This window comes from Hyposmocoma kahamanoa, unplaced genomic scaffold, assembly GCF_003589595.1.
Source record: "Hyposmocoma kahamanoa isolate Upper Pololo Valley unplaced genomic scaffold, ASM358959v1 95, whole genome shotgun sequence".
NCBI classification, from domain to species: domain Eukaryota; kingdom Metazoa; phylum Arthropoda; class Insecta; order Lepidoptera; family Cosmopterigidae; genus Hyposmocoma; species Hyposmocoma kahamanoa.
In genome coordinates, this window is record NW_020654972.1 from 11,121,297 (window position 1) to 11,146,669 (window position 25,373).

At 36.2% G+C, this 25,373-nt stretch overlaps 1 protein-coding gene across 2 annotated transcripts in view; it reads left to right on the plus strand.

Annotated features, from left to right (window-relative positions):
- LOC113238224 (extensin-like) overlaps positions 1 to 25,373 on the plus strand; it is a 55,698-nt gene that overhangs the window by 3,543 nt on the left and 26,782 nt on the right. For both annotated transcript variants that reach the window (XM_026475011.1, XM_026475012.1), the window contains exons 2-3: positions 2,093 to 2,237; positions 3,308 to 3,378. In XM_026475011.1, the coding sequence (XP_026330796.1) occupies positions 2,093 to 2,237; positions 3,308 to 3,378 (216 nt within the window). The remainder of the gene's footprint in view (positions 1 to 2,092; positions 2,238 to 3,307; positions 3,379 to 25,373) is intronic.

A 25,373-nucleotide genomic window follows, 5' to 3' on the forward strand; every position in this document is an offset into this window, starting at 1 on the left:
AATAAACTAGCTATTTTTGACAGTCGTCTTCAGAAAGTTTCAAATTCATTTATACGCTTCTGTAACTCCGGGTGATATTAAAAATTTGCCATTTACGAGGTTTAAAGCTTTGTACTAAAGGTTTATTAACAGCTTCTGCGTATTTGCGTGACAATTTATAGCCCATTTAGTTCTTGCAGATTGTCTCGTTTTATATGATGTTTGAAATAAATATTGTATGTGATAAATGTATAGGATAAATATTTGTAAAGAGCAAACCCTAAAGTTTCTAGCTCTATTCTTCTCAGAAGTATTTGCCTTACGAATGAGGAGTGTAATTTGCTTCTCTATCAAATAATGACTAATTGACTTTGACTAACTTACGTTCCCCACACTTTTGATTGATAATTTTACAAATTTATTTTACGTCCGCTGTCTTTGTGTATTTTGCTTCCCTGGTATTTGCAAGAGCACACCGCACACACTTATATAAGGTGGCTTAATTTGTTTCTACATCTTTGAATTCCTTCTATCCTGGTATTCACCAGGCGTTACCAGCGTGAAATTAAATTATTTATTATTAATACTTGAATCCACGACCATGCTGCGCCATAGTAATGCTCTTACCAACTGAGCTACGGGTCAAGTTACAGAGTTGTCGAAATTCTCTCATATGTTTTTTGTTAAAGATCTTGTATTGGATTTTTCGCCATTCTGCGCCGCTAGAAGGATTAGTACATTACTGCAGAGGCCGGGAAGCAAGGGATTGCTGGACGAGTGAGTTACAAGGCCGAGCGCCAGCGTAGCCTTATATTAATACGAGTCAAGCAATGCCCATTCCGGCCATGGCGTGTTGTTTTGTCAAACAATGCGAGGAAATAATAAAAAACTCAAGAGAGGAAGATGTATAATAAAAAAAAAGTAGAAAAAACAAAATTATTAATTAATTAATTAAACAAAAATATATTAATGATTTTCTATGTCCTTTGTGGTGATATTCGTGAGCTCTGTACTCCTGCATGCGTCGTTTACCCCTAAAATTAGAGCAACCTGAAACAAACAAAGTGTTGTTATGGTTATTTACAGTATTGGAACTAATATATTTCAATGTTACATATTACAATATATATACGAACAAACCTTACCTTAGTTGCTATTGTTATTCATCTAGATTTAAAAGGTTAAAAAACTGGACAGCAATGGATTTTCAGACTTACTTTGCTGGCCTTGGCCGGGAAGAAGTCTCACGGTCTATAAATGACTAAATTCCCGTGTTCCTTTTTTTGAAAAGTAATGTAAACATTTCCGAGCATGTTTGAGAAAAACTGTTTTCTATACATTGACTTACAAATAAATGGACGACGGGTCTAATACAAAAACCACGAAAAAATGTCCCAAGTCAACCTATTCGAAATTTAAATTGTTATGTCATCGCAGTATCGCGCTGTCCGTAGAACAAATGAAGACTAAAGCGGAGTGTCGCGCTCTGTATACGATTTTAGCGCCTTACAAGTGCGGACACTTTTTAGCGCGGACCCGACGTCCATATAATTGTAAGTCAATGTTTCTATATGTTGGATTTTTCTATTAATAATCATAATAAAAACTTGTGATGTTATTTCACAAAATATCTCAATAATGTATACTATTTAATTTATAATATTTTTACCCGACGCGAAGTGGAAAAAGGCTTATTACCTCAAACTAGGAATTTCCTTATACAATGTCTACGAGAGCAGCGGAATTCACTCCAGAGCACTACCCGAACATCCAAACCAGTACCAATGCAGAAAAGAACATTTTCCCAAATTGGTCCCACTCGGGACAACTTAAGCGTGAAATTCCGACCTGCACCCGTCTCGCGCCCGCGCGTGGTGTGTTGTCGTCCATATAAATAGGCACGGAATTACACCCGCCGCGCTCCCAACCCGACTCGCGCCCGACCCGACTCGCGCCCGACCCGCATCCGCTTTCAGTGCGTTTCACGCTTAATCCAGCAATTAAAGTGCAAACCATTAAGGTACCGAGGTCTTACTTATCTTTAGACATAATTTCTATGTTATCCTAGCGGCGATTGTTTATATACTTATCTATGTATTATAAATTGTTTCAGATAATACTTTTCTTAACCGCGCTGTGTCAAGCGGAAGATGTGTCAAGAAATGAACAGGATATAGACAATCAGAAAACAGCGAAGAGAGCGTTAGAAGAAGGAAATGCTGGCATTGTAAAAAGGGCTCCTGTTCTCCTGCCTTCTAGTAAGTTGACATAACTATTGTTAATGTCATACTTGTACGAGTACAGAAGGTAAAAACATCGCAAGGGCAATGGGTGAATTAATACGACGACACAATGGCTTCAACAGTGACGCAACTCAAAAATTACAAATGTGGAGCAAATAGTGAATTTTTCCGTGCAGAATGAATTGTAATAGGGAGTATTTACATTCAGCTTGACGCGTCCGAAGTGATGTAGCTTTCACTGTTTTATGTTTTTCAAAACTTTCAAAGCTTTTGTGCATCCTCTGCAGTATACACATCTTTCAACTACCTGTTGATTTTTTATCAATTTTAGACATAGACTAACGATGATAGCTAGGCGTAGATCTATGCTTATATATATTCTATATCTTTACGTATATATACCTAATTACTATATTTCACTGCCTCAGTGGCCGAACGGTTACTATGCTGAACTGCCACGCAGAGGTCCCGAAGTCCATTCCCGGGCTGAGAGAAGTATTTATATGGCCTACATTTACTTTTCTCTTGGGTGTAATTTGTGGTTACGTGTGTGTGTTCATGACATCCACGAGCCCGCCATACAGGGTTTCCCTACTGCGAGGCTTTGAGTGCATCCATTAAAAAATATTAAAAAGTGTGCTATTTTTCGAGGGAGGCCATGTATGTATGGATATTGCAAATTGTTTCTTGATCTGCTTACCAATAATTTTACTTGAGAAATTAATACATTTCACACAAAGTGTCATATAAGAAAACACATTTAGGCCTGCAACACACAGAAAGCGGGTGCCGTGTCGGGATCGTGGCGAGTATAATCCCGTGTATTTATAAGGGCGACAATACCGCGAGCGCGGGCGCTGGACGGGTGCACGCGCCCGCGTTCAGTGTATTGCCGTTCATACAAATACACGGAATTAGACACGTCGCGGTCCCGACCCGACACGCGCCCCACCCGCACCCGCACCGCTTGGTGTAAGTAAGGAGATTAAGCGGTGATCAAGAAATAAATTTATATTGCCCGACCTTTTCAAAGGTTAATTTAACATAAGAAAATACACACTTAATGATACATTCTTATTTTGCAGCATTATCGACAGCAACGCCAGGCATTGAATACGCGGAATCCGACGATGGACAATCAAAATCTCCCGCTCAGGTAAGTTCAGTTTTATAAAGCTTTCATTGACTAGATACATATGTTTAATAATGCGGGAAAAGGTAAACGTATTAAAGACAACTGAGAACCAAAAAGATTCTTAAGAACGTTTCAGAAAGAAAATGACGTAATTGTACGGAAAGACCTAAGCGAAGGTACATAAACCAGATAAGGGAAAATTTTAATGTTGTTTCGTAACTTGAATAGGAAGAAGACTTATTTTTGTCCACAAAAGTACTAAAAACATACTTAGTAGCTGCAGTGCTCCTTGTGAAAGAGTTCGTCTAGGGAAGTACTGCCACCTTAGCTATTTCTGCCTCCAAGCGGTAACGTGAACGTTATTGAGTTCTGGTTTCAAAGGGTAAAGGTGCTGGTGAGATTACAGGTATATGAGACTTGTTAACTTATCGTCTCAGGGTGACGGGCGCAGTGGGAGTGCCCCTCCGACCTTTGCGATTTAAAGCGCTGAGTGACACTGCAACTGTTATGGATAGGCGTCTCACTTACCACCGCGCACGACTCGTTTGTTCTGTCACTTAGTGCCTATCATAAAAACGTCACAACAGAAATGTTAAATACGGCTGTCGAAATTTTCAATTTAATTTTTACAAGGGATAAAATTTATAAAAATATCATTAATATCATTGACTTACAAATAAATGGACGACGGGTCTAATACAAAAACCACGAAAAAAATGTCCCAAGTCAACCTATTTAAACGTAGTGACATGTCAAGGAATATGAAAAAGCTAAAACGTTGAATTTAAATTGTAATGTCATCGCAGTACTGTCTAATTTTGCTTGCTTCGCTGTCAGTCGAACAAACGAAGACTAGAGCGTGAATGACGCTCTGTATACGATTTTAACGCCCTATAAGTTCGGACACTTTTTAGCGCGGACCCGACGTCCATTGTAATTCAATGATTAATATTCTAATTTCTCTTGAATATTACCGAGAAAATTTACTATTAATTTGACTACATGCTATAAAATTATTAACGAATTATAACAAGTAATCTGAATCATAAAAAAAACTTTCGTTGAGAAAGTTGGTAAACAATCGGGAATAACCGCTTATGGTCAAAGGCGGACTGACACATTCATCCCACAATGCATCAGCGAAGATGACGTGTGACTCAATTCCTTACTCTCTGGCTTCTACACCCGATATAGAGCTGTGACTTTAGTAGCTGTTACTGCCTACCGTGACTGATATTCCAGATATACCAAAATTGTCACACATTCTAATACGATTTAAATATATTGTACAGTCCAGAGCACACCAAGTTTGATATTTACCGCTTATAATAAGGTGTGTACAAAATCTATTGTGTTAAGATTGACGTAGTGTTGACTGTACATTACAGTCATCAACGAAATGACTTACCTATTCTATTAAAGATATTTGTGCTATTTTTTTTTCAATTGACAATAGTCAGATTTTTTTTTATTTATCTTTACCAACCATATATATCTAGCCTAATTTTTCCATTCTACTCTCATCTATTGAAGTGTTATTGTATTTTGGAATTTCATTTCTCGTCATTGTTATTGTTTATTTAAATAATGTCTTGTGTTGGCTATGTATTGTAAAATAAATTGCGTTTTTAAAATATAGACATATTCCTAAAATTTAATAGATTAAAGTTTATTACAGACATCTAAACAATTTCCTACTTGCCAAATATATTTTAAAATAAAAGCGAAAAAATAATTTCATATTTTTAATGAAGACTGTTTTCTCCAGAACTAGCTCACAAAAAGTTTGTCTAATTTTGAGTTAAGTAGGTATCTTTTATTTATTTTTCACAATATTCTAATCATGTTTCTAGTTCAGCAATGATAATTGATCTTGAATTTAACATATTCTGAGTTATAACACCATTCTAATAGTAGTGTGTAATGCGTTTTAGAGAAAATAATTGGTTAAAACTTAATTTTGCTATTAGAAAGTTCAAGGCACTGATATGTACTTGTACGACCTCATACAAACACGTCGGTGTCCACTGTGCTGTCTTAACGTAACATCCTTACTTATTTCCGCCGCCAAGCAGTAATGTAGCATAACTGTGTTCCGCTTTTGAAGGGTGAGGGTGCTGTTGAAATTACAGGCACATGGGACTTGTCAACTTATGTCTCAGGGTGACAAGCGCAATGGCAGTGCCCCTCAGATCTTTGCGACTTAAAGCTCTGAGTGGCACTGTCACTGTTACGGACAGGCGCGTAGCTAGCTTACCATTAAGCGCACGACTTGATCGTCCTGTCACTTGATATTATAAAAAAATCCATAAACGTGTGCGTATTCTCTATATTTTATAAATTCTCTTAGAAATCGCATTCTTATGCCCGTGGTTGGTTTTTTGAGATTCATATAGCGAAACGGGGTCGAACTATCATATTCTGATTTTGCGGTAAATGCCGTTACTGCCCACAAACGGGTTAAAACATAGCACTTAGAATCTACCTAAAATAATAATAATAATAAGCCTTTATTACAAAAAATATTTCAAAAACAAAATTCTATTTATACAAAAACATGCAAAATTAAATTAATTTCATTTAAATTGATTGTTATATGTAATACCGAATTTAAACATACGTAGATTTAGAATTTACCTAAAATACCCATTATTATTTATTACCAGTCACCTGGACCCGATGCTCCATCACTCACGATAGAATGTCTACTTTTATTTTTAGAAGAATTAAAGTGGAAAAATCTTTATTTTTTTGTTTCTATTTTATCTTGGACAAATTTAGAAATTATTTCTATTTATAAAAAATTTCCTAACAATCTCATTTCATATACGTTTTTTCATATACGTTTATTGGAATTGTTACTACACAGATCCTTTTCATATTTACGTAGTATTTTAGTAATAGTTACAGAATTGTTATTTTAGCTCCAGCTCTAAACCGGACAACTTTGTCGTAAAAGAAATTTAATATAAAAGTTGGGCTGAGTGGCTCAAGCCGGCCGAGAAATTTTTTCTATGAAAATTTTTCCTCAACCTTTTTATGCGCGGCCATTTTTTACGGTACGACTGAGATTCTATCACACGCGGTAAAATAGTTTCTTGTGACAAAAAATCTGCCAACTTTGCTAAATGTGACGTCAAGGAATTCAGATTCTTGCCATTGTCGAAGTAAAACTTCTAAGAACTACCACCAGCATTCTAATACTCCTATAATAAGTCCAAATCCCGGTGTTCCGGAAACTGGAAAACTGGTTATTATACTGGTTAACGCACTTCGACGATTACTTCGGCATTTGTGACCCGAATTTGATGATTCTTTTTTTTTTTTGGAAAGAAGATATCTTGGTATTATTGGTCCCATTTAAATTTGAAGGAAATATTCCACCTCTAATAGTGGTTGAACTAGGGGATGAATTCCATTTAATTTAGAAAAGTAGGCCTAGATCTATCTTCCTCGCTCTTGAGTCAGTCCATAAATTGTTGCGATTTCAAGCTCCGGGTTGCAGTAGCAACTGTTATGGACAGGTGTGTCGCTTACCACCCGGCGCACGACTTATTCGTTCCGTATATGGTATAATAAAAAGAAATTTCAGCCGACCACTAGTACGTTCCATGTAGCCCTTTCCACTTCTCCTATGACAATTATAAAACAAAGTTAGCTTTATTATTATATTATAGTATATAGGTTTATTTTAGTAATTATATAAAAATAAACATACTTCCGCTGTTGTCTTGCAAGGCCGGTCAAATATTGGATTTGGTCGATTGTTATTAGATGTCTATCTCTTTAAAGGCTGGATTTTGGGCTGTTTATCATAGGAAAGTTGTGATACGTGCTATTAAACATCTTTATTTAAATATTTAATCTATGCCGTTTGGATTTCAATATATAAGAATATTTTAAATATGTAGTTCGAAATGTTGTACTACGCTATTATCGCCGTTTTATAGTTTGTTCGCTAATCAAGTTTAGTATTAATTCATAACTACTTTAAAGGAGCTGATTGCTATACATTGTTGGCAATAGTGACGTGCAGTAAAATTTATAGAATGTATTTTACGACTCGGCATTTGTTTTTCAAAATTCGAAATTTTTAAAAATGAAATCTAATGTGATCGTCATTTGTCTATGGGATCGCTGTCCAGCACAACTTCCGCCTCCGGCAAACTCGCGTCAAAGCACAATGCAAAATAAAGCAGTTTCGAATTGACGATATATTAAATAAACCCTTTTTTCGTATTTTCGTAGTATTAAAACATTCTAATCAGCTATCCCTTGTAATACTAGTTACAAATCTAGAAACTTATAGATGCGATTCGCATTTGATTATATTTTTTTCCATAATGAATTGAGATTTGACGTCTCTATTGTAATCTGTCAAAACGGCCGTCATACCGTGGCAGTAATGTAATACCTGAAAATATTATCATATATTTAGAAACATTTTCAAAAATTTTATTAAATAATTTTGCAATAAGTAACTAAGTAAAAACCTTACAAAACACCTCATTAAGATTTGTTTATATTTCGTTAACCTAAACCTTTGTAGTTTATAAACCTGATCCATTTTGTGTTTATTGGTTTGGAATAACATTATTTTGTTATTTCAATACACAGAAATAATTATCTCGGCTTAGATAATTTTGACATTTAGGTAGCTATTACCTTACAACGTACCTTGTGGAGGTCGTAATCATTATAGCCCTCGGTTTGTACGTGCCGCCGGACTTATTAGGACCAGAGATTATTTTCAAAGGTTGTACTGTTATACTATTTTGTAAGGCGAGGTTGTTAAAATACTAGCCTACTATGTTGCGGATAATAAAGAGATTCGGACGAAGACCTACGCTTCCACAACGTCAAAGTCAAATTCCATAGCTAAATTTTTTACACTTGAAAATGTCTTTTTTTTTGAGATTTGAGAAGAAAGAGCAAGAAACTCTAGGGATTGCTCTTTTCAAATAAACTTAAATGCACTTTGAATCATAATTGTGTGGAATCTAGACTCGTATTGTCTTTCCATACTTCTTTATCTAACACATACTCCTCAATTTTGTAATATGACTTTTCAATTAAAATACTTTTAATGTAAGTTTTAAACTTGGGAAATGATAATCTTAATACATTCTCCGGAATCTTATTACAAAAACATATACAATTCCCCATTATTTGATTGATTGATTGATTAGTTAAACTAAATCATGATACCATGAATTTGAACTTAGTTCTAAGGTCTCACATTTATATGGCGAACGGTTATAGAGTGGAATTCCCTGCCTGAAAGCTTGGGACTTTTCGAATATGCATTATTTAGGCGTGCATGCTTCATCGTGGACCCCATCATCGTCATTTTCAATTATCAAATGCGCATTTATCATAATTATCATAAAAAAAGCATTCCCACAAACATGTCAACGAAAGCGTAAAATTTTAAATTAAAATGATTCATAACGCATAGAAGTATAATTTAATTTCATATTTCATTATAACAAAAGCCCAATTTCAACATTGTCAATTTAAGAAGGTTTGAAATAAGGGGGTAATGGAGCCTCATTACCCCAACGAGAACAATTGTGTACCAGGCCTTGGGAACGGTATGAAATTCGTGAACAGCCATTATTTACGGCACATTACTTTGTCAGTTTGTTAATTTTATTAAGTAATCATTATTCTTTGTCGGTAGGTAATTGCAATTTTAATTTTTAATTTCATTGTTTGTTGTTAACAATAAAATTTATGGTAATTTCTTGCTTATTTACTTACTTAACCTGGACAGGGTGTCTTTGACTCTCGTACTCCGTTCGGTGTACAGCCGAAATAATTACAGTCAAACATTGACTTACAAATAAATGGACGACGGGTCTAATACAAGAACCACGAAAAAAATGTCCCAAGTCAACCTATTTAAACGTAATGACATGTAAAGGAATATAAAAAAGCTAAAACGTTGAATTTAAATTGTAATGTCATCGCAGTACTGTCTAATTTTGCTTGCTTCGCTGTCAGTCGAACAAACGAAGACTAAAGCGTGAATGACGCTCTGTATACGATTTTAACGCCCTATAAGTTCGGACACTTTTTAGCGCGGACCCGACGTCCATATAATTGTAAGTCAATGCAGTCAAATAAGTAATACTCGACCTAATTTAATGACAATGTCAAGCATGAAGCTTCATTTGCATCATGCGTCTTTTAATTTACTGGAGTATTTCATATTCTGTCTCAAATATAGTCTCTCTCTCTCATCTTAGCGTTGTCCCGGTTGCGTCCTCAGCAGGGTTGCTGCGGAGCCCGGGGTCCGCTTTCCTACTCTTTCTCCTCCACTTTGCACGGTCTTCGGCATCCTTAGTGGTGAGACCATTGTATTGTCTCAAATATAGTATAGTATAGTAATTGAGTTGGTGCCAGCGCGCCCTGTTTTGTGCAATCTCCTTCTACTCCTCTGCGTACTCTTTCTCCACTTCGTCCCTCCATCAGTATCTAGTAGTAGTAGAGGTAGCAGTAGAGCTCCTTGTGAGAGACTTCGTCCAGAGCAGTACTGCCACCTTACCTATTTCTGCCGTTAAGCTGTAATGTTCATATTACTGTATTGGGTTTTGAAGGGTAAGTTGTCAACTTATGTCTTAGGATGACGAGCGCAGTGGCAGTGTCCCTTCAATCTTTACGATTTCAAGCTCCGAGTTGCAGTAGCAACTGTTACGGACAGGCATGTCGCTTACCACTAGATGCACGACTTGTTCGTCCCGTCACTTGTTATAATAAAAAAAATTAAGCCAACCACTAATGTGTCTTATATAGGCCTTTTCGAGACATCGTAGTCAACGGGATCTTATGAAATTGATTTTTCCGATAATAATTATTAAACAAAGATCGAACACTTGGAATAAAAATCACTTGGAAGCGATTGGATTCGAAACAACGTCTCCCAGCAATCCGTACGAGACGCTATACCAACTAAGCCACGGAACGAACCAAGGCCTCACGACTTTCTCCATGTGTTTATTGCAGATCTTTGTTTTTGGTTTTTTTTTATTTTATTTAAAGAAACATACAGCTTTCATATTACATAAATGTTTTATTTATCTATTAAATATTAAATTTAGCCAAATTTTGTTTCCAATGATAGATAATTCACAAAGTGAAGGCCGAAAGCACTTAATCTAATACACAATGACAAAATTCTGTAAACAATGGCCTAACCAAATGACAAAGCTCTAAACAAGTTTTAAAAAATTGAGACAATTATTGCAGAAAAGAAATAATTACTTAATTTATTAATTAAAATCTACTTTTTTAACATTTGACAAAAACAATTTAGTTTTAACGACGTTTTTCCCGTAACGCCATCTGTGAGTAATCTATTAAAGTTTTTTCTTCACTTAGAAAGGTACCTTTACAGCTACCAGCCGCTGATTAGATTTGTCACTTAATTAATTGTAATTAAGTTAATTAAATTTTTATTGAATTGATATTCAATTATTTTTTGTGAAATTACTCCACTAGTTTGTTATAATTATTAATACATGTAATTAAGTTTTTATTAGAACATCAGGGTGTTTCGTAACCATGATATTAAATTATTTTTTTGTGAAATTATTCCACTAGTTTGTTATAAATATTAATCAAAAATAGAATACTTAGAAAAAATCCCTTGATTCCGGATGGATTCTCCGATAATCTTCTTCTTATCGTATCGATGACGTGGACATTATAATGCTTGCCACCGTGGTGAAAGGATTTGCCTATCGTAGTAAGGATCTCTCCGATTGTTGCCCAGGATACCCATGACGTACAGGAGAAGAACGGTACATTGCGCAGGGAGGCACCTTTTGTGCATTCTGTTAATATTAGGCTCAGACACGATGTCCTCCAGCTCTTAGGTCTTTCAGATTCTCCAACGACCATCTTCCCTCTGTATTGGTTCCAAAATTTTTTTTTTTTTTTTTTTTTTTTTTTTTTTATTGCGACTCGACAAAATGACTGCACCGCGCCTGATGGAAAGTGCGAATACAGTCCAGAGATGAGAGTAACGGATGGAAAACACAAATATCTTCACTCCGTCACTATCATTTTGCCGGTCTGGCCAAATGCACTGGATGTACACCAACTGATCCCTGAACGCGATTCGCAAAAGCGTTTCACTGTGGAGGGTTTTCCGCCGTGTGTACTGTGGTCGCTATCCAGTCGGCACAGAGCCTACCACAATGCTAAGCAGATGGACACTTGTGACGCCCTCGGTCGCCTCTTACGACCCCCACGGGCATGTATGGGGAGGCGACAATGTATTCTTAAGCCGTCGCCCCACGGCTAAAATTTTTCAAGATTTTTCTTTCAGCGACAAGAAGCTCAGGGGGTCTACCACAATCTCTTAAAGCAATATTATTTTAACCTTACATTGACTTTTCGTACGATAACGCGTTTAAAGTAAGCTTATTGTAATGTTAAAACTATGATGTTTTATTGGCAGCTTTGTGACTATTCATTCACTCAGTTCGTATTATGATGCGACTTTAACATTAAAGTAATATTGCTCTTATCTCAAATTTAGCAATCTTAAAATAGTTACACGGATGCAATGGAAACAATATTATTTTCAGTTTTATTGTCTTAATTAAAAGTTAAGTTGAACTTATTTATTTACATATATCTCTTCAATATTCTGTTTATTTTTTATTTATAGCACATAGTAAATAAGTTTTCGTTAAATAAAAATACGCGATGTTTATTTCATAAAATTATAACAGCGCTATCTATATGCTCCTTAGCGAAACTAACAGTTGACACTAGACTATAGTTCCGAATTTACAACGTGACTATCAAGACTCGGCTTGTTTTATTTATTTTTCTTCATGAAAATGCGGAATAATCATTGAATACAACGTAATTTTAACAGATTTTATTATTACATACTTTTCTTCTCTTAACAGTCAAAATTCTCTGAATGTAAACAACATTATACTACGATAAGACGATTCGGAACATCAAAAAAGAAAGAGATGGCATTATATCGTTTACATAGCGTTATCTCTTTTCTATTTTTAGTAAGGAATAGACAATATTGGGAAATCATTCGTTCTTTCAATCACTTTTGCAATAATGCATTACTTGGTTGACAGTTTCGTCATGGCACGAACATGAGTAATATTATAATAAGCTTACTTTGAGCTTACATTGAAATAATATTGTTTTTGGGAATGGTAGGCCCCCTGTTCTCTTCTTCAGAGTCAGTGTCCAAGTTATAACAGTTTTATGCACACGGATATTTTCAGACATATCGCACTTCTGGTGAAGCAATGTCTAAACTTTCATTTGTAAAATATACTGAAAATGAATTAAAAGCTTCTAAGCAAGTTAAGCTATTAAGCAAATTTGAAGAGCGCTTAAATGAAGGAACGCATGTTGCGTCTCTGTTTTTCCGTATAAATAGCATTTTAAAAATGGTTTGAGATCACATTACAGTTAATGCTGTGTTTTACCGAAAATGCGATATATTTAATTTATTATTTTAATTGTTTATACAGAAACGGGACAGAAGTTATTTTATAAGATCGTTTTGTGTAACGGTGGCTAAACTTTTTTCCGAAAGTTGAAAACAAATTATTTCTGGCTAAAGTTCTTCAGTAAAACGAGCACGTTCTTCTGAAGTAATGTTGGACCCTTTTGCAACAGCCTGTATAATAGTTTGAACGCGATAACCACATCGATAACTCACGAATTTATGTGCCACTGTAAGCAGTCTTCAGATGCTCGATCAAAACCACTTTCTTAGTACCACTCCACAATCACTTATTTTCCGGTTCTTAAATTTTAGGTTGGGCCATTACATAAAGGATGGGTACTGTGACATTTCAAATTTTTACGTTGCATGCATTGACTTACAAATAAATGGACGACGGGTGTAATACAAAAACCACGAAAAAAATGTCCCAAGTCAATCTACACACATCAAAAGTGTCTAGGGATCAAGTACGTTTAAGAGTATTGCTGCAATTAGGGTTAATTATATTAACTTTTTTGTATCGCTATTGATACTTTTTAGTGAGTTTTAACATTTAAATAAGGAATATTGTTTAAAATTCGATAATAAGAAGAAAATCGATTGTCAATGTGGTTTTGTATAAAAATGAGTTATAGCGTTTTGACAAAATCATTACAATATCTGCATCGGAACCGAAACAATTTACATTATTATGGAGAGACGACATCATTTAACCCGAGAAGTGATGATGCGAGCCGTCGGAATGTTGGAAGCTGGTTCCAGGCAACGTGCTGTGGCTTTCACTCTTAACACTACACAGAGCGTATGACGCTCTGTGTAGTCGCCTCTGGACGCGCTATCGCATGACGGGCAGCGTGGCCGAGCGACATGGAGGACGATCTCGCATCACGACTCGCAGACAGGACCGGTATATCCAAAATACTGCTCGACGGAATCGTACCATGACCGCCATGATGTTGGTTACGAGGCTCCACAGCTCCTCAGGCTTGCTAGTAAGCGATCAAACAATCCGAAATCGTTTACGTGAAGTGGGTCTGCGATCCCGAAGGCCGCTCAGAGTTCCACCTATTGCACCCTGCAATCGCAGGACCCGTTTACGATGGGCTCGCGAACACAGAAACTGGGAGGAAGAAGACTGGCGCTATGTGTGCTTTTCGGATGAATTCGCTTCGGTATGAGACCGGATACAAGACGTACTCGAGTTTGGAGAACATCTGGACGTCATAAACGGTTGAGATATTGTCAGGAAGTTCATCCATATGGTGGGGGAACAATAATGATATGGGCCGGTATTTGGATCGGCGGAAGAACCGATCTCATTTGGATCAGGGGTAACTTCAATGCTCAAGTTTACGCAGAGAGGATTGTTTCAGATGTTATCATCCCTTTGCGAGGCCAGTTGGGTGATTCATTTCAACTAATGCATGACAACGCACGTCCACACACGGCTAGAGTCGTAACACGCATTCTTGCCGAAGCTCGTATCAACGTTCTGCCGTGGCCTGCTCAATCGCCAGACCTCAATCCAATTGAGCACGCATGGGATATGCTTCAAAGAAGAGCTGTGCCGAGTATGCATACCGTACATACTCTACAACAATATTTTGACTTGTTACAAAACACATGGGCGGCCATTCCTCAAAGTGATTTATATGAACTCATCTTAAGCATGCCAAATCGCTGTAATTGTGTGATTCGTGTTAATGGTGGAAATACAGATTATTAATTTTCTTACCTTTACAATAAAAATGAGCAAAATCATCATTTTCGCCATTTTTTTGTCATTTAATTGACGCCGTTAATTTGAGTTTTTTTCCACAATTTGCACAAACATCAATTTTAGTTTATTTTAATTAAATATAGGGGTAAGCGGTTAAATAAAACATAAGCATTAAAGTAAGAAGTCGTCCTGGAAGACTGGATTTGGTAAATATTGCTTAAATAATTTTTATTTCAAAAATATTCACTTGATCCCTAGACACTTTTGATGTGTGTATTTAAACGTAGTGACATGTAAAGGAATATGAAAAAGCTAAAACGTTGAATTTTAATTGTAATGTCATCGCAGTACTGTCTAATTTTGCTTGCTTCGCTGTCAGTCGAACAAACGAAGACTAAAGCGTGAATGACGCTCTGTGTACGATTTTAACGCCCTATAAGTTCGGATACTTTTTAGCGCGGACCCGACGTCCATATAATTGTAAGTCAATGGTTGCATGCATAATATTTTTTAAGTAATCTCACAACCAGCTTTCAAAAAGAAATAGTAAATATATCATAATGTACCAAATACATACCATATTTGTTGGAGTTGTAAGTTAAAGCATAAATTACAGTATATATTAAGTAGTTAGAAACAGATGTACAGTAAGTAAAATAAATTACCTCAAATACTTGATGCGTGAAGCGGAATATTTTTCCATAGAGATTGACAACATAGAATCGATAAATCGAATAGGCTATTGTGTATCTCTATTGTGTACTTCAATACGAGTGCATACATCTTATATGTGGGTTGAATTTCTTTGGTTTTGAGCTTTACATGTCAGTTTTGAAGTATTCATTCCAATTACTTTTGGTTGGTGTTGATTTTTATTCTATATTGACTTTTTTTAAGTTATTATTATTATTTTTTTAAATAGTTATGTAGTTCTTTAGTAATTTAATAACGTAATAATCGAATCCTTCTTATTTTATTTATTATTTGTTCTTAAATCGATTCTCTCTTTGTTACAAATTATCTCGATAAGATTAGACCGTATTTTTTCATTCGATTTCGTAATGAACTTTAGTAATATGGCTGCCTGTTGTACGTACAACAGCTAACGTAAGCTTCGGGGTGCCTTCAAATTAGATGTTTGTAGAAACTTGTACTAATATTCATACAACAATATCTAGTCTGCAAAAGAGCCTGCGTTTCAAAATTTTATGTACTGATCAAAAACAACTGAAAAAAAAAACCGACCTCAAAAGTTCGTTTTATAGAAATCGGTTACTGGAAAGTGCGTATAACCAGATTCATCCCTAAATTTGCTAATTTAGTAAATGTACAATAGCGGCAAAAACTCCTGTACATTTATCAACAATCTAAATTCGTACAATATCATCAACATCGCAATGGCATGGTAACTGCAAATCCATTCCCTCTGCGCATAAGTACACAATTATAAATGAGTAAAACGTGGTGAGAATTAGAACACGCTCTGACATTTGTATAACAAGTATGATTTGTTTGTGTTAGTTTTTTGTTTGATGTTTTTTTTTACTGTGGTTATTAATGATTTAATTAACATTAATTGGAGAAATAAACTGGGTAAGTTGGCAGATAAATGGAATAGATTAGATGCGATCAATTTTGAAAACAAAGTTTGAAATAGTTATTGAAACTATTTTTTTCGGATCTAAATAGCGTTTCTTGAAACATTCTCCTAGATGTTCTCCGGTCCCTCCAGTCGCGTAGGAATTTGGGGATAGGAGAGACAACGTTTTTCGGCGTCTCGGGAAGTGAGCGTGCCTTACAGTTTCGCCCCCAATGAGGATCAAATCTCCAGTCGACATAATAGTAAACGGCCCAGCGTTGGCCGCCGAGGGTGAGGGTTCTGACTTAGATGATCTCTGTGCGGTCTTGCTTGCACAGATTATAAGGGCAATATATATCCCGCATAACCAAAAGGTTGATAGGGAGGGGCACAAACAAAACTTATGTAGAAAGATATGGGACTGCCCGTGAACTAAAACCGAACAGAGATCGATATAAAAACAATCAATTACTCTCGACTTGGCCGCGTTGAGATGAAGGAACAAAATAATTAATCATCTACAATTATATTCTGTCACAGGCAAAAGAACCAGCAGATATACAACTCACTGTCATATCTAGATTGTTACAATAACGTAAGAAATAACATATAACAACATCGACTTTTTGTTTTCGCGATTTTTTACAAAATGAAACTATTTTAGAGATAATTGGTTGATGACGTTCCCATTCCAGTCACCCGTGTCCATGGGACCTGTAAAGGGTCCAAAATGTTTTTAGACACGAAAAACTATCATCATTTCCAGTAAGGTGTAACAGTTTTCAGTGGCTGTATGACCGATATCTTAAAACCCGTGCCCAGCGGTGAGGTGTTAAAATTAGAAAGAGACAGTAAAAAAAGTTACATGACATTTATAAAGACCACGGCTCGGCAAACGTGTTTTACGACGCTCTCTAACAGCCCCATATCTTTCTACTTAACTTTTGATTATAGTCACCCTCCCTACCGACCCTTAGGGTATACGAGAAGGACATTGTAACCTGTGCACACACAGGAACCTTACAAGATCTGGTTGTGACCCCAGATCAGTCAGTGTACAGGGTTGTCACAGACCTCTGTCAGTTAACTTCATCCAGTTCTCGAGAGGCTAGTGCCTGGGGTGAGCCGCCCCAGGTGCACGTTCAGTACCCTCCCCATTTTCCAGATAGGTATCGGAGCTATAGGCACGCTCGCTTCCCGTTGCGCATTGCACAACTAGCGATTGCCACCGTTAACCCGTCGACTCTAAAGTCCACTACCAAATCTCTTTATTGGTGGCGTAACTGTAAGGCACGCTCACTTCCTGACGCCGAAAAATTCGCAATAACGTAAGCTGCAAATGCCCTCTAATGAAGTGACGATCCGTGAAGTCTGCTCGCAGTAGATGGATGCGACGAGTTGAGGATCGGGTGAAATGGCGCACATTGGGAGAGGCCTAAATCCAGGACTACGATGGGCTGATGACATTTATAAATAGTTTTAATTACATTTCTCAATTGAGAGAAAGACGGTCCGAATCTCCGTGCCCGTATACACCTATGACTTTTTATAAGTTACGTTTGTTACTAGATATTTAATAATAATTAATACCTTTCGAATTACGAATGAGCTGTAGATTTTAATCAGTATGACGAACTAAAGCATAATAGAATTAGGAGAATAATAGATTAAAAAGAAATCAAAGGAGACAATGGAAATGTTCTGGTACAGTAGAACGTTTATCAAGATATTTATGATTAGTATTTATATTACGTCCTCAAAGTACGGTGGAGTTGGCTTACTGAGAACTCTGTGTCTTTATTCCAGGAGAGGGTACCACCAAAGGGTGCGAATACTTGAACAATTAATCGCCATTTTGAAATTTCTAATTAGGCGCTCTGTGGAAGAAATTAAAACAACACGTTTCGCGTCATTATGTATGTAGACTTACAATACACCTGGGGCCCAATTCTGCAAATTTTTTTTAGAAACCATTGAGTGATTCCATTGAGTGTAAAAGATTATATAGCTGTTGTGATAATATTTGCTATTCTGCTAAAATCTAGTTGCAATAGCATTTCTCAGTAAAGTGTCAGTGGAATGACAGTGATGACCTTCATTAGTTCATTTCATCGAGTATATAACCAGAAATAGAGACGAAATGTCACGTGTCACTTACCAACAGGCGTACGACTTCTTCGTTCCATTACTTATTATCATAAAAGAAATAAAAAACTATCCAGGACCTATTATAGACCAGAACCATTTTAAAAAGCTCGTTTTCCAACCGGGAATCACCATTAATTACTACAATATTTAGACATAGTTTCGTAGCAAGAGTAAGGGTCGTATTCCAGAACTCTACTCAATGCTCAAGTTAGGATTGCACTGGCAACACAAGCACTGGAAATACGACCTTAATGGCAGGGACTTGAGTATGATTTCGAGTGCTTTAAACCATACTCAAATCCTGACTTGAGCATTGAGTAGAGTTCTAGAATACGACCCTAAGTGTTGTTATCTATTAGATGTATAAACCTGCATGAGTTGTTATTTAGAAACATTTTATAAAGCAACTTTTTATTGAGTCCGAAGTACGTGTTTGTCATTATAAAAGCACTGGCTGCGCCGTTACTTATTATTTCGGTTTCTTCCATGTTTATCCTATCCTCCTCAGTATTCTCCCTGTCACCCGCTCGCCGCTACCTCAAAACTGTTGTTACGAGTTCAAAAACTTAAGAAGACCAGTGTGTATGCGAGTGATATTTAAAATAATTCATATAAACTCTTTCAATACTATTAAACCCCATTTAAAATAATATTCGTAATCCAAAAAGTGTACACATATTTGTGAACTCAAAAACAAAACTGTGATACTGTAACAGACTGAATGCTGTATATGCAAGGTGCCTTCACTACGTAAGTCCTGGCCCCTCTAGGCACAAAAATAAAACTATAATTGACTATATTTTTTAAATTACATTTTCAAATAACACCAACAAACATGTTATTTTATTAATAGTTTATTAAAAATTAGGTTTTTTTCATTTCTAGAATAAAAACTTGATACATAGGGCGCACTATAAGTTTCCGGAACTGACCACTTACATAAACAATATTTAAAAAGTAATTACAATATATGAAAATGGAACTCTTTGGCTGTAGAATACAGTTTGTTTCATCTGACTGTCACTTGTTTCTACATCTCTCCTCTACATCACCATGGATTTAACTCGTGAAAATTTTCGTAGTATGATTTTCCACGACATTAAATGTGATTTAACAGCGCAGCTTCAGCCTCACTCGGCTTGAAACTGCTTTTGGCGATGAAGCACCATTCAAGACAACTATTTATAGCTGGTTTGCAGAATCCAAACGCGGTCGTTTGAATCTCAGTGACGAATTTCGTAATGACCATCACCAGCCCGTCCAATGCTGTGAACAACAAAAACATCGATGCTGTGCAGAGGCATGTGACATACCATGAGATTCGGACATCGGTCGATCCCACACAATTTGACTGAGGCTCAAAAAACGGATCGCGTTACTTGGTGCAATGCCATGCTTGCCAGATTCAACGAAGGGGCGTCAAATTTGGTGGGGAACGTAGTAAAAGGTGACGAAACATAGATTTATAGTTACGATCCCAAAACAAAGCAGCAAACGAGCGTATGGGTCTTTCGAGATGAGCCGACACCAACCAAAGTGGCGCGTGTGCAAAGTGGCGCGTGTGCAAAGTGCCTCTAAGCGGATGATTGCTTCTTTTTTTTAATAAAACTGGACACGTGGCTACTGTTGCTTTGGAGATTCGTTGTATCGTGAATAGTGATTGGTACACGACCATTTGTTTGCCGGAAGCTATTGACAAACTCCATAAAAATAGCCGTAAACGCCGTATCATCTTGCACCACGATAATGCCAGTTCTCACACGGCCAGACAGACAAATGAATTTTTGAAACTTAATAACGTTTACCTTATGAGCTATCCCGCATACAGTACCGACCTGGCACCTTGCCATTTTCATTTATCCAAAAATTAAGAACCAGTAACGCGGTCAACGATTTTCATCCCCTGAAGAGGCTGTCGAAGAGTATGAAAAATATATTTCAGAGAGTGTCACGGAGAAGTGGCATAAATGTTTTCAAAATTGGTTCATTCGTATGAAAAAGTGCGTTAACGCTAACGGAGAATATTTTGAGAAACAATAAATTCATTTCTGACCACTTATAGTATTTTTTTCTTATTAATTCTGGAAACTTATAGTGCGCCTCACGTATACAACATCAGAAATAAATAATTCGGTAATTTATATTAAAATTCACGCAATATTACCATAATTTTATTCAATTACATTGATATTCTGCACGCGTGTCTACACGACATTCTTGTACTTTAAGAAGGAAAAAACGTAGTGATGAAACATAATTAAATTCATGAAACTTGATGGAAGGAATAGATTACGTTAACAAGTTAACTGGTAAAGCTAAAGTAAATGGATTAATTATGTCCCCCAGCAGAGTCCCTTTACTAAAGATGCACATTTAAACGATTCGATTGTTATGAAATATATCTGCAATGAAGAATATTCTATTCTTGGAGGCGATATTCGTTATATATTATATTATTTATTTCACAAAAAATCTCAATAAATACTTTTGATCGAAAAGCGATATCAGCATCAGTTGTGATACCTGTTAAGGTATCGGCTGCGGTGAGGTTATGCGAAACTCTCTCACTAAATGTCACTAGATGCGACGAAAGCCAAAAAGTCAGTGCAAAGATGTACAACAAAAACACATAGGACAATTCCGATGACTCGGTAACTGGACCCGTAGCTCAGTTGGTTAGAGCAATGCTGCGGTGCAGCATGGACGCGGGTTCGAAACCCACCAGGTCGACGAAAATTGTTCTTTGTGTTCGATCTTAGTATTCATAACCAAAACAAAACTAAGTTATTGTACAAAAAATCTCAATAAATACAATAAACCTGTCTATTGACTACATATACGCGTCAGAAAATTTGCAATATAAGTAGTAAATAGGCACGTTTAGTGCAAATCCATAGAAGATAGGTCTAATAATACGACCAAGTGACTCCAAGACTGGATCGACTAAGACTTTGTAACGATGGGACACACAATTTATTTTTATCCTACTAAACTATTATACTTATGCCAAAATGTAAATAGAACAATATTTAATTAGCACAATAGGATCTCTCGATTGGCATTTTTTTATAGAGAGGTATCGTGAAAAAAATCCAATGTCCGCAATATCGCTGATCCGACCCACTGTGTCGCAAAGATAAATATAGTGTACCTGCTTGTCCCCAATTAGGTACGTCAATTTTTAATGTACCTAAGTGATTTCTCGAATCCCGAACAGGTACTAAAATACTAAAACCAGGAACTAAAAAATATTGTTGTCAGGCAGTTTCCATTTTCTGTCTATGTTCCGCAAAGTTCAGGTAAAAAAAGTCTACCTATTCCGATCCCTGGTAAATTATGTTAATGTGCAACCTATTGCTATTTGAATTTGAAAGTGTAAACCTTATGTATATTATAACAAAACCCGCTACTAACCGGCTGTGGTAGCCTGTAAGCACTAGAGTCATGTGTTGTAAATGCAATGTGTATAATGCATCAAGTATATAACCAGAAATAGAGACGAAATGTCATTTCATTTGTTTGAAAACTATTCTGCCACATCATTACGGTGATAACTTCGCTCCGATTGGTCAGCCCGAATTCGAAACAATCGACGGGTGTCGTCAATTATTTCACTTCAAATCGACCAGACCAGATGAAATGTGATTCCGTTTGTTTTGTAATTAGATGTTTTGCTGTTTTTCCCACACCACCGAATGGAACAGCCCATAATTAGAGATATTATGTTTGTTATAATAAATACAGAATATTTTTGGAATATAAGGATACGTACATACAGGTCAGTGGTTGGCGCTTTGCTATTTCAGCTTTCTAATTTATGATTTCAGTGCAAACGATAGTTGACATTTAAAGGTGATACAATTGAGTTGTCTTGGATAGATGGCCCTTATTTCTGGTTATACACTCGATGGTATAATGCGACAACACACCGAGCGCGTCCGCGCTGGGTATGTTAACGTCCATATAAATACATGGAATTAGACCCGCCGCGATCCCGACCCGACCCGCGTCCGACACGCACCCACTCTCTGTGTATTTCACGCTTTATATTTTAATTGTACCTTATATACTCTGTATATGTTTGACTTGGCTATCCATTCTAAATAAATAAAATAAAATGTATTGACTTAAATGAATGATGTTGGTTTTAGACTCAAGTGCTTTAGCCCGCCGACTCTAGACCGTTTAGCTTGACATGCTGCCATCCGTACTTTTCAATATCGCTCGGTAAACACTTGCTTATTTGCGACAGCGACGTAAAGCTGACAATCTTTTCCATCTCGCGCTATTCCAAATCAAGCGCGTTATATAAAGTGACATATTATTTTCCCATCGGGTTCGACATCATATTTAACTTAGACATGTGTAATAACTCGGAATCGAGGCGTGAACGGTTGAACATTTCCGACTAGAGCTCTTTTCGATCACGCTTATATTATGAACACGTATAAGCACTTATTTACAATCCTATATGTCACACCCTGAATAATAAATTCACAGATTCGAAATTTTTTTTTTGGACGCTGACAAAACTGATAAAAAAAGTATAACATAAATGCCATATGGGTCATGCTATATACACTTATCCGCTCACGCGATTCATGCGTCTCTGGAAGCATACCACACCTAGAGGTGCCGGTGATGATTTTATACCGATTTATCGGATATCGAAGTTATAACAAGTAAAAGAACTAATACTAATTGCTATTTCGGTAACTACTCTAGCAAGCCATAAAGTTTTTAATGCCTGGGTCTGTCATTTAAAAAAAATAAACTACTTCAAAAATACGTCACGACAATCGTGTGTGTTATTGTTTGGGCTGGTGATGTCGGTGTTTATTTATTGAAAACATACCGTAATTTGCGTTTTTTAAGTTTACCCTGAATATAAATGTTTATAAACTATACTTTAAGGAGTAATTTCATGGTAAACATTAGAACCACTCAAACGGAATATTATCATATTTACCCAAGTACACCAAAAATTTCATTAGTGCTTTTTAAGTGCAGGATTTGCGGTGTATTACTGCATTTTATTTGAGATGTTTTTGTTGTAGTACGTAGGGTATTTATTTAGCTATGCAGGATAATAATTTTTAGTTTTAAAAACTTGTATTTAAACTGAATCCTTTTCTAATTTGCGAAATCAAATAGCCGCCATTTTGCGGAAGGATGAGCGCATCGCGTGAGCGGATATACTGCCAAATTTAACACTAGTTCTATCCTAAAAATAAAGCATTGTATTCCCAAGTCCGGTCGATTATTATACTTTTTTATTTTATGTCTAATTTGAAATTATAAAAATTCAAGTATTTTTGATTATCCGTTTGTTTTCATTTCCAACACACACAAGTTTGTCGATTGCTTCGAGGTTGAAGTTGCATTCTTCTAAATGTGGTAAACGTTAGTTGAAGAAGTTTTCAACTAATGTAACTTATTTTACAATTGAGATATTCACGGTTCAAGCCCCAGTAGCTGTATATACCTACGACATTTTTAAATATTTTTATTTACTTTTTATTTATGACACCAAGTGCCGGAACGAACAAGTGGTGCGCCTGTTGGTAAGAGACACGCCTGTTCATAACAAACGTTGCGCAGCTCAGTGCTTTAAATCGCAAGATTTGATGTACACTGCCACTGCGCCCGTCACCCAGAGACATAGGTTGATAAGTCTCATGTGCCTGTAATTTCACCAGCACCCTTCAAAACCGGTACGCAGTAATGCTTACTTATTACTGCTTGGTGACAGAGATAAGTAAGATGGCAGTACTTCCATGGACGAACTCTTTTGCAAGGAATATTTATTTGCAATGTAACAAGGAACTCGAGTGCTACTAAATAATTTACACATCTTGTCTTGTTAAACTTTGCTAGCAAGGTGGGGTGACATTGAGTTTGCTAAGTTGACGTCCAATATTGAACACAGGACTGATCTTCTATGTATTATTCATTCTCAAACTATGTATTTTGTTAAAAAAGGCGAATTCGTTTTGCATAATAATTGGAGTCCAATTCAATTAATTATGGTTAATGAGCGAGCAGCTGAAGCCTCGTCGGAATGCTAACGAGGAATTCACCTCCACTTTACGGGAATAAATATTTATTTGCCTTAATAAATAAAATTTAGTTCCATTGCGACAGTTTTTAGTTCGTTTATTGATTTTATTGTTAGCGAAAAACAAGTAGATATAGATTTTAAAGGCTTCCGTGGTTGTTTACTAGACGATTATCACTAATTATATATATCTTACCACGATAGGATTTCTTTTTTAATTTTCCGATGTTTCGGAACGACTGGCCTGCAGCTGATGACAGCTTTAAGAACAGACAATGACATTATCTGTCTACCCTCCGCTGTCAATGTCTACCCTCAACTCGATTACTTCTGCCCTTACCGTTGTCATTCACTTTTTTCCAACAAACTACTGTATCCGCACGCGAAACTGAAGTTAAACTATTTTTGTTTTTATTCTTGGAAGCACTAAGAACCGTAAAGAAGAAGAATCGTATACAGACCGAGTTTACTCATCAGTAATAGTTTTAATTCTTTACCGATTTACAAACTATATTTTATGATTTATTATATCGGTTAATGTAATGATGAATTTTCTTAGAATGTGACTAACGAGACCCTTATTTGATAATCTAATAGTATGTAACTTTTTACGTGTCACGTTTACGTTAGGATTTTGTCATCAAAGTAGTCAGAAGCTACGTAATGCCATTGGTATGGAGTTTTCTATCACTACAGTTTTAAATGTCGTAAATGGCATGTTTTGAATATCAACCGACAGCCATTTTTTTGTTCCTCGTATTAATGTTATGATTATCATAATTTTTTATAAATAAATTTCTATTCTTCTTAACATAAATAATATTTTCATATCTAGTGTAAGAATGTTAATTTCTTTAAACTTGTCTCTCTGAGACACTAATAGCGTTTCTTAAGTTTATTTTTTCACACTTCTGCATACTTTCGCGCTGTACATTTTATATGAATAATTGTCCCATAGACTAAACTACGAATCGAAATTCAAAATTGGTGCTGCGTTTTGACCTGTAAATTT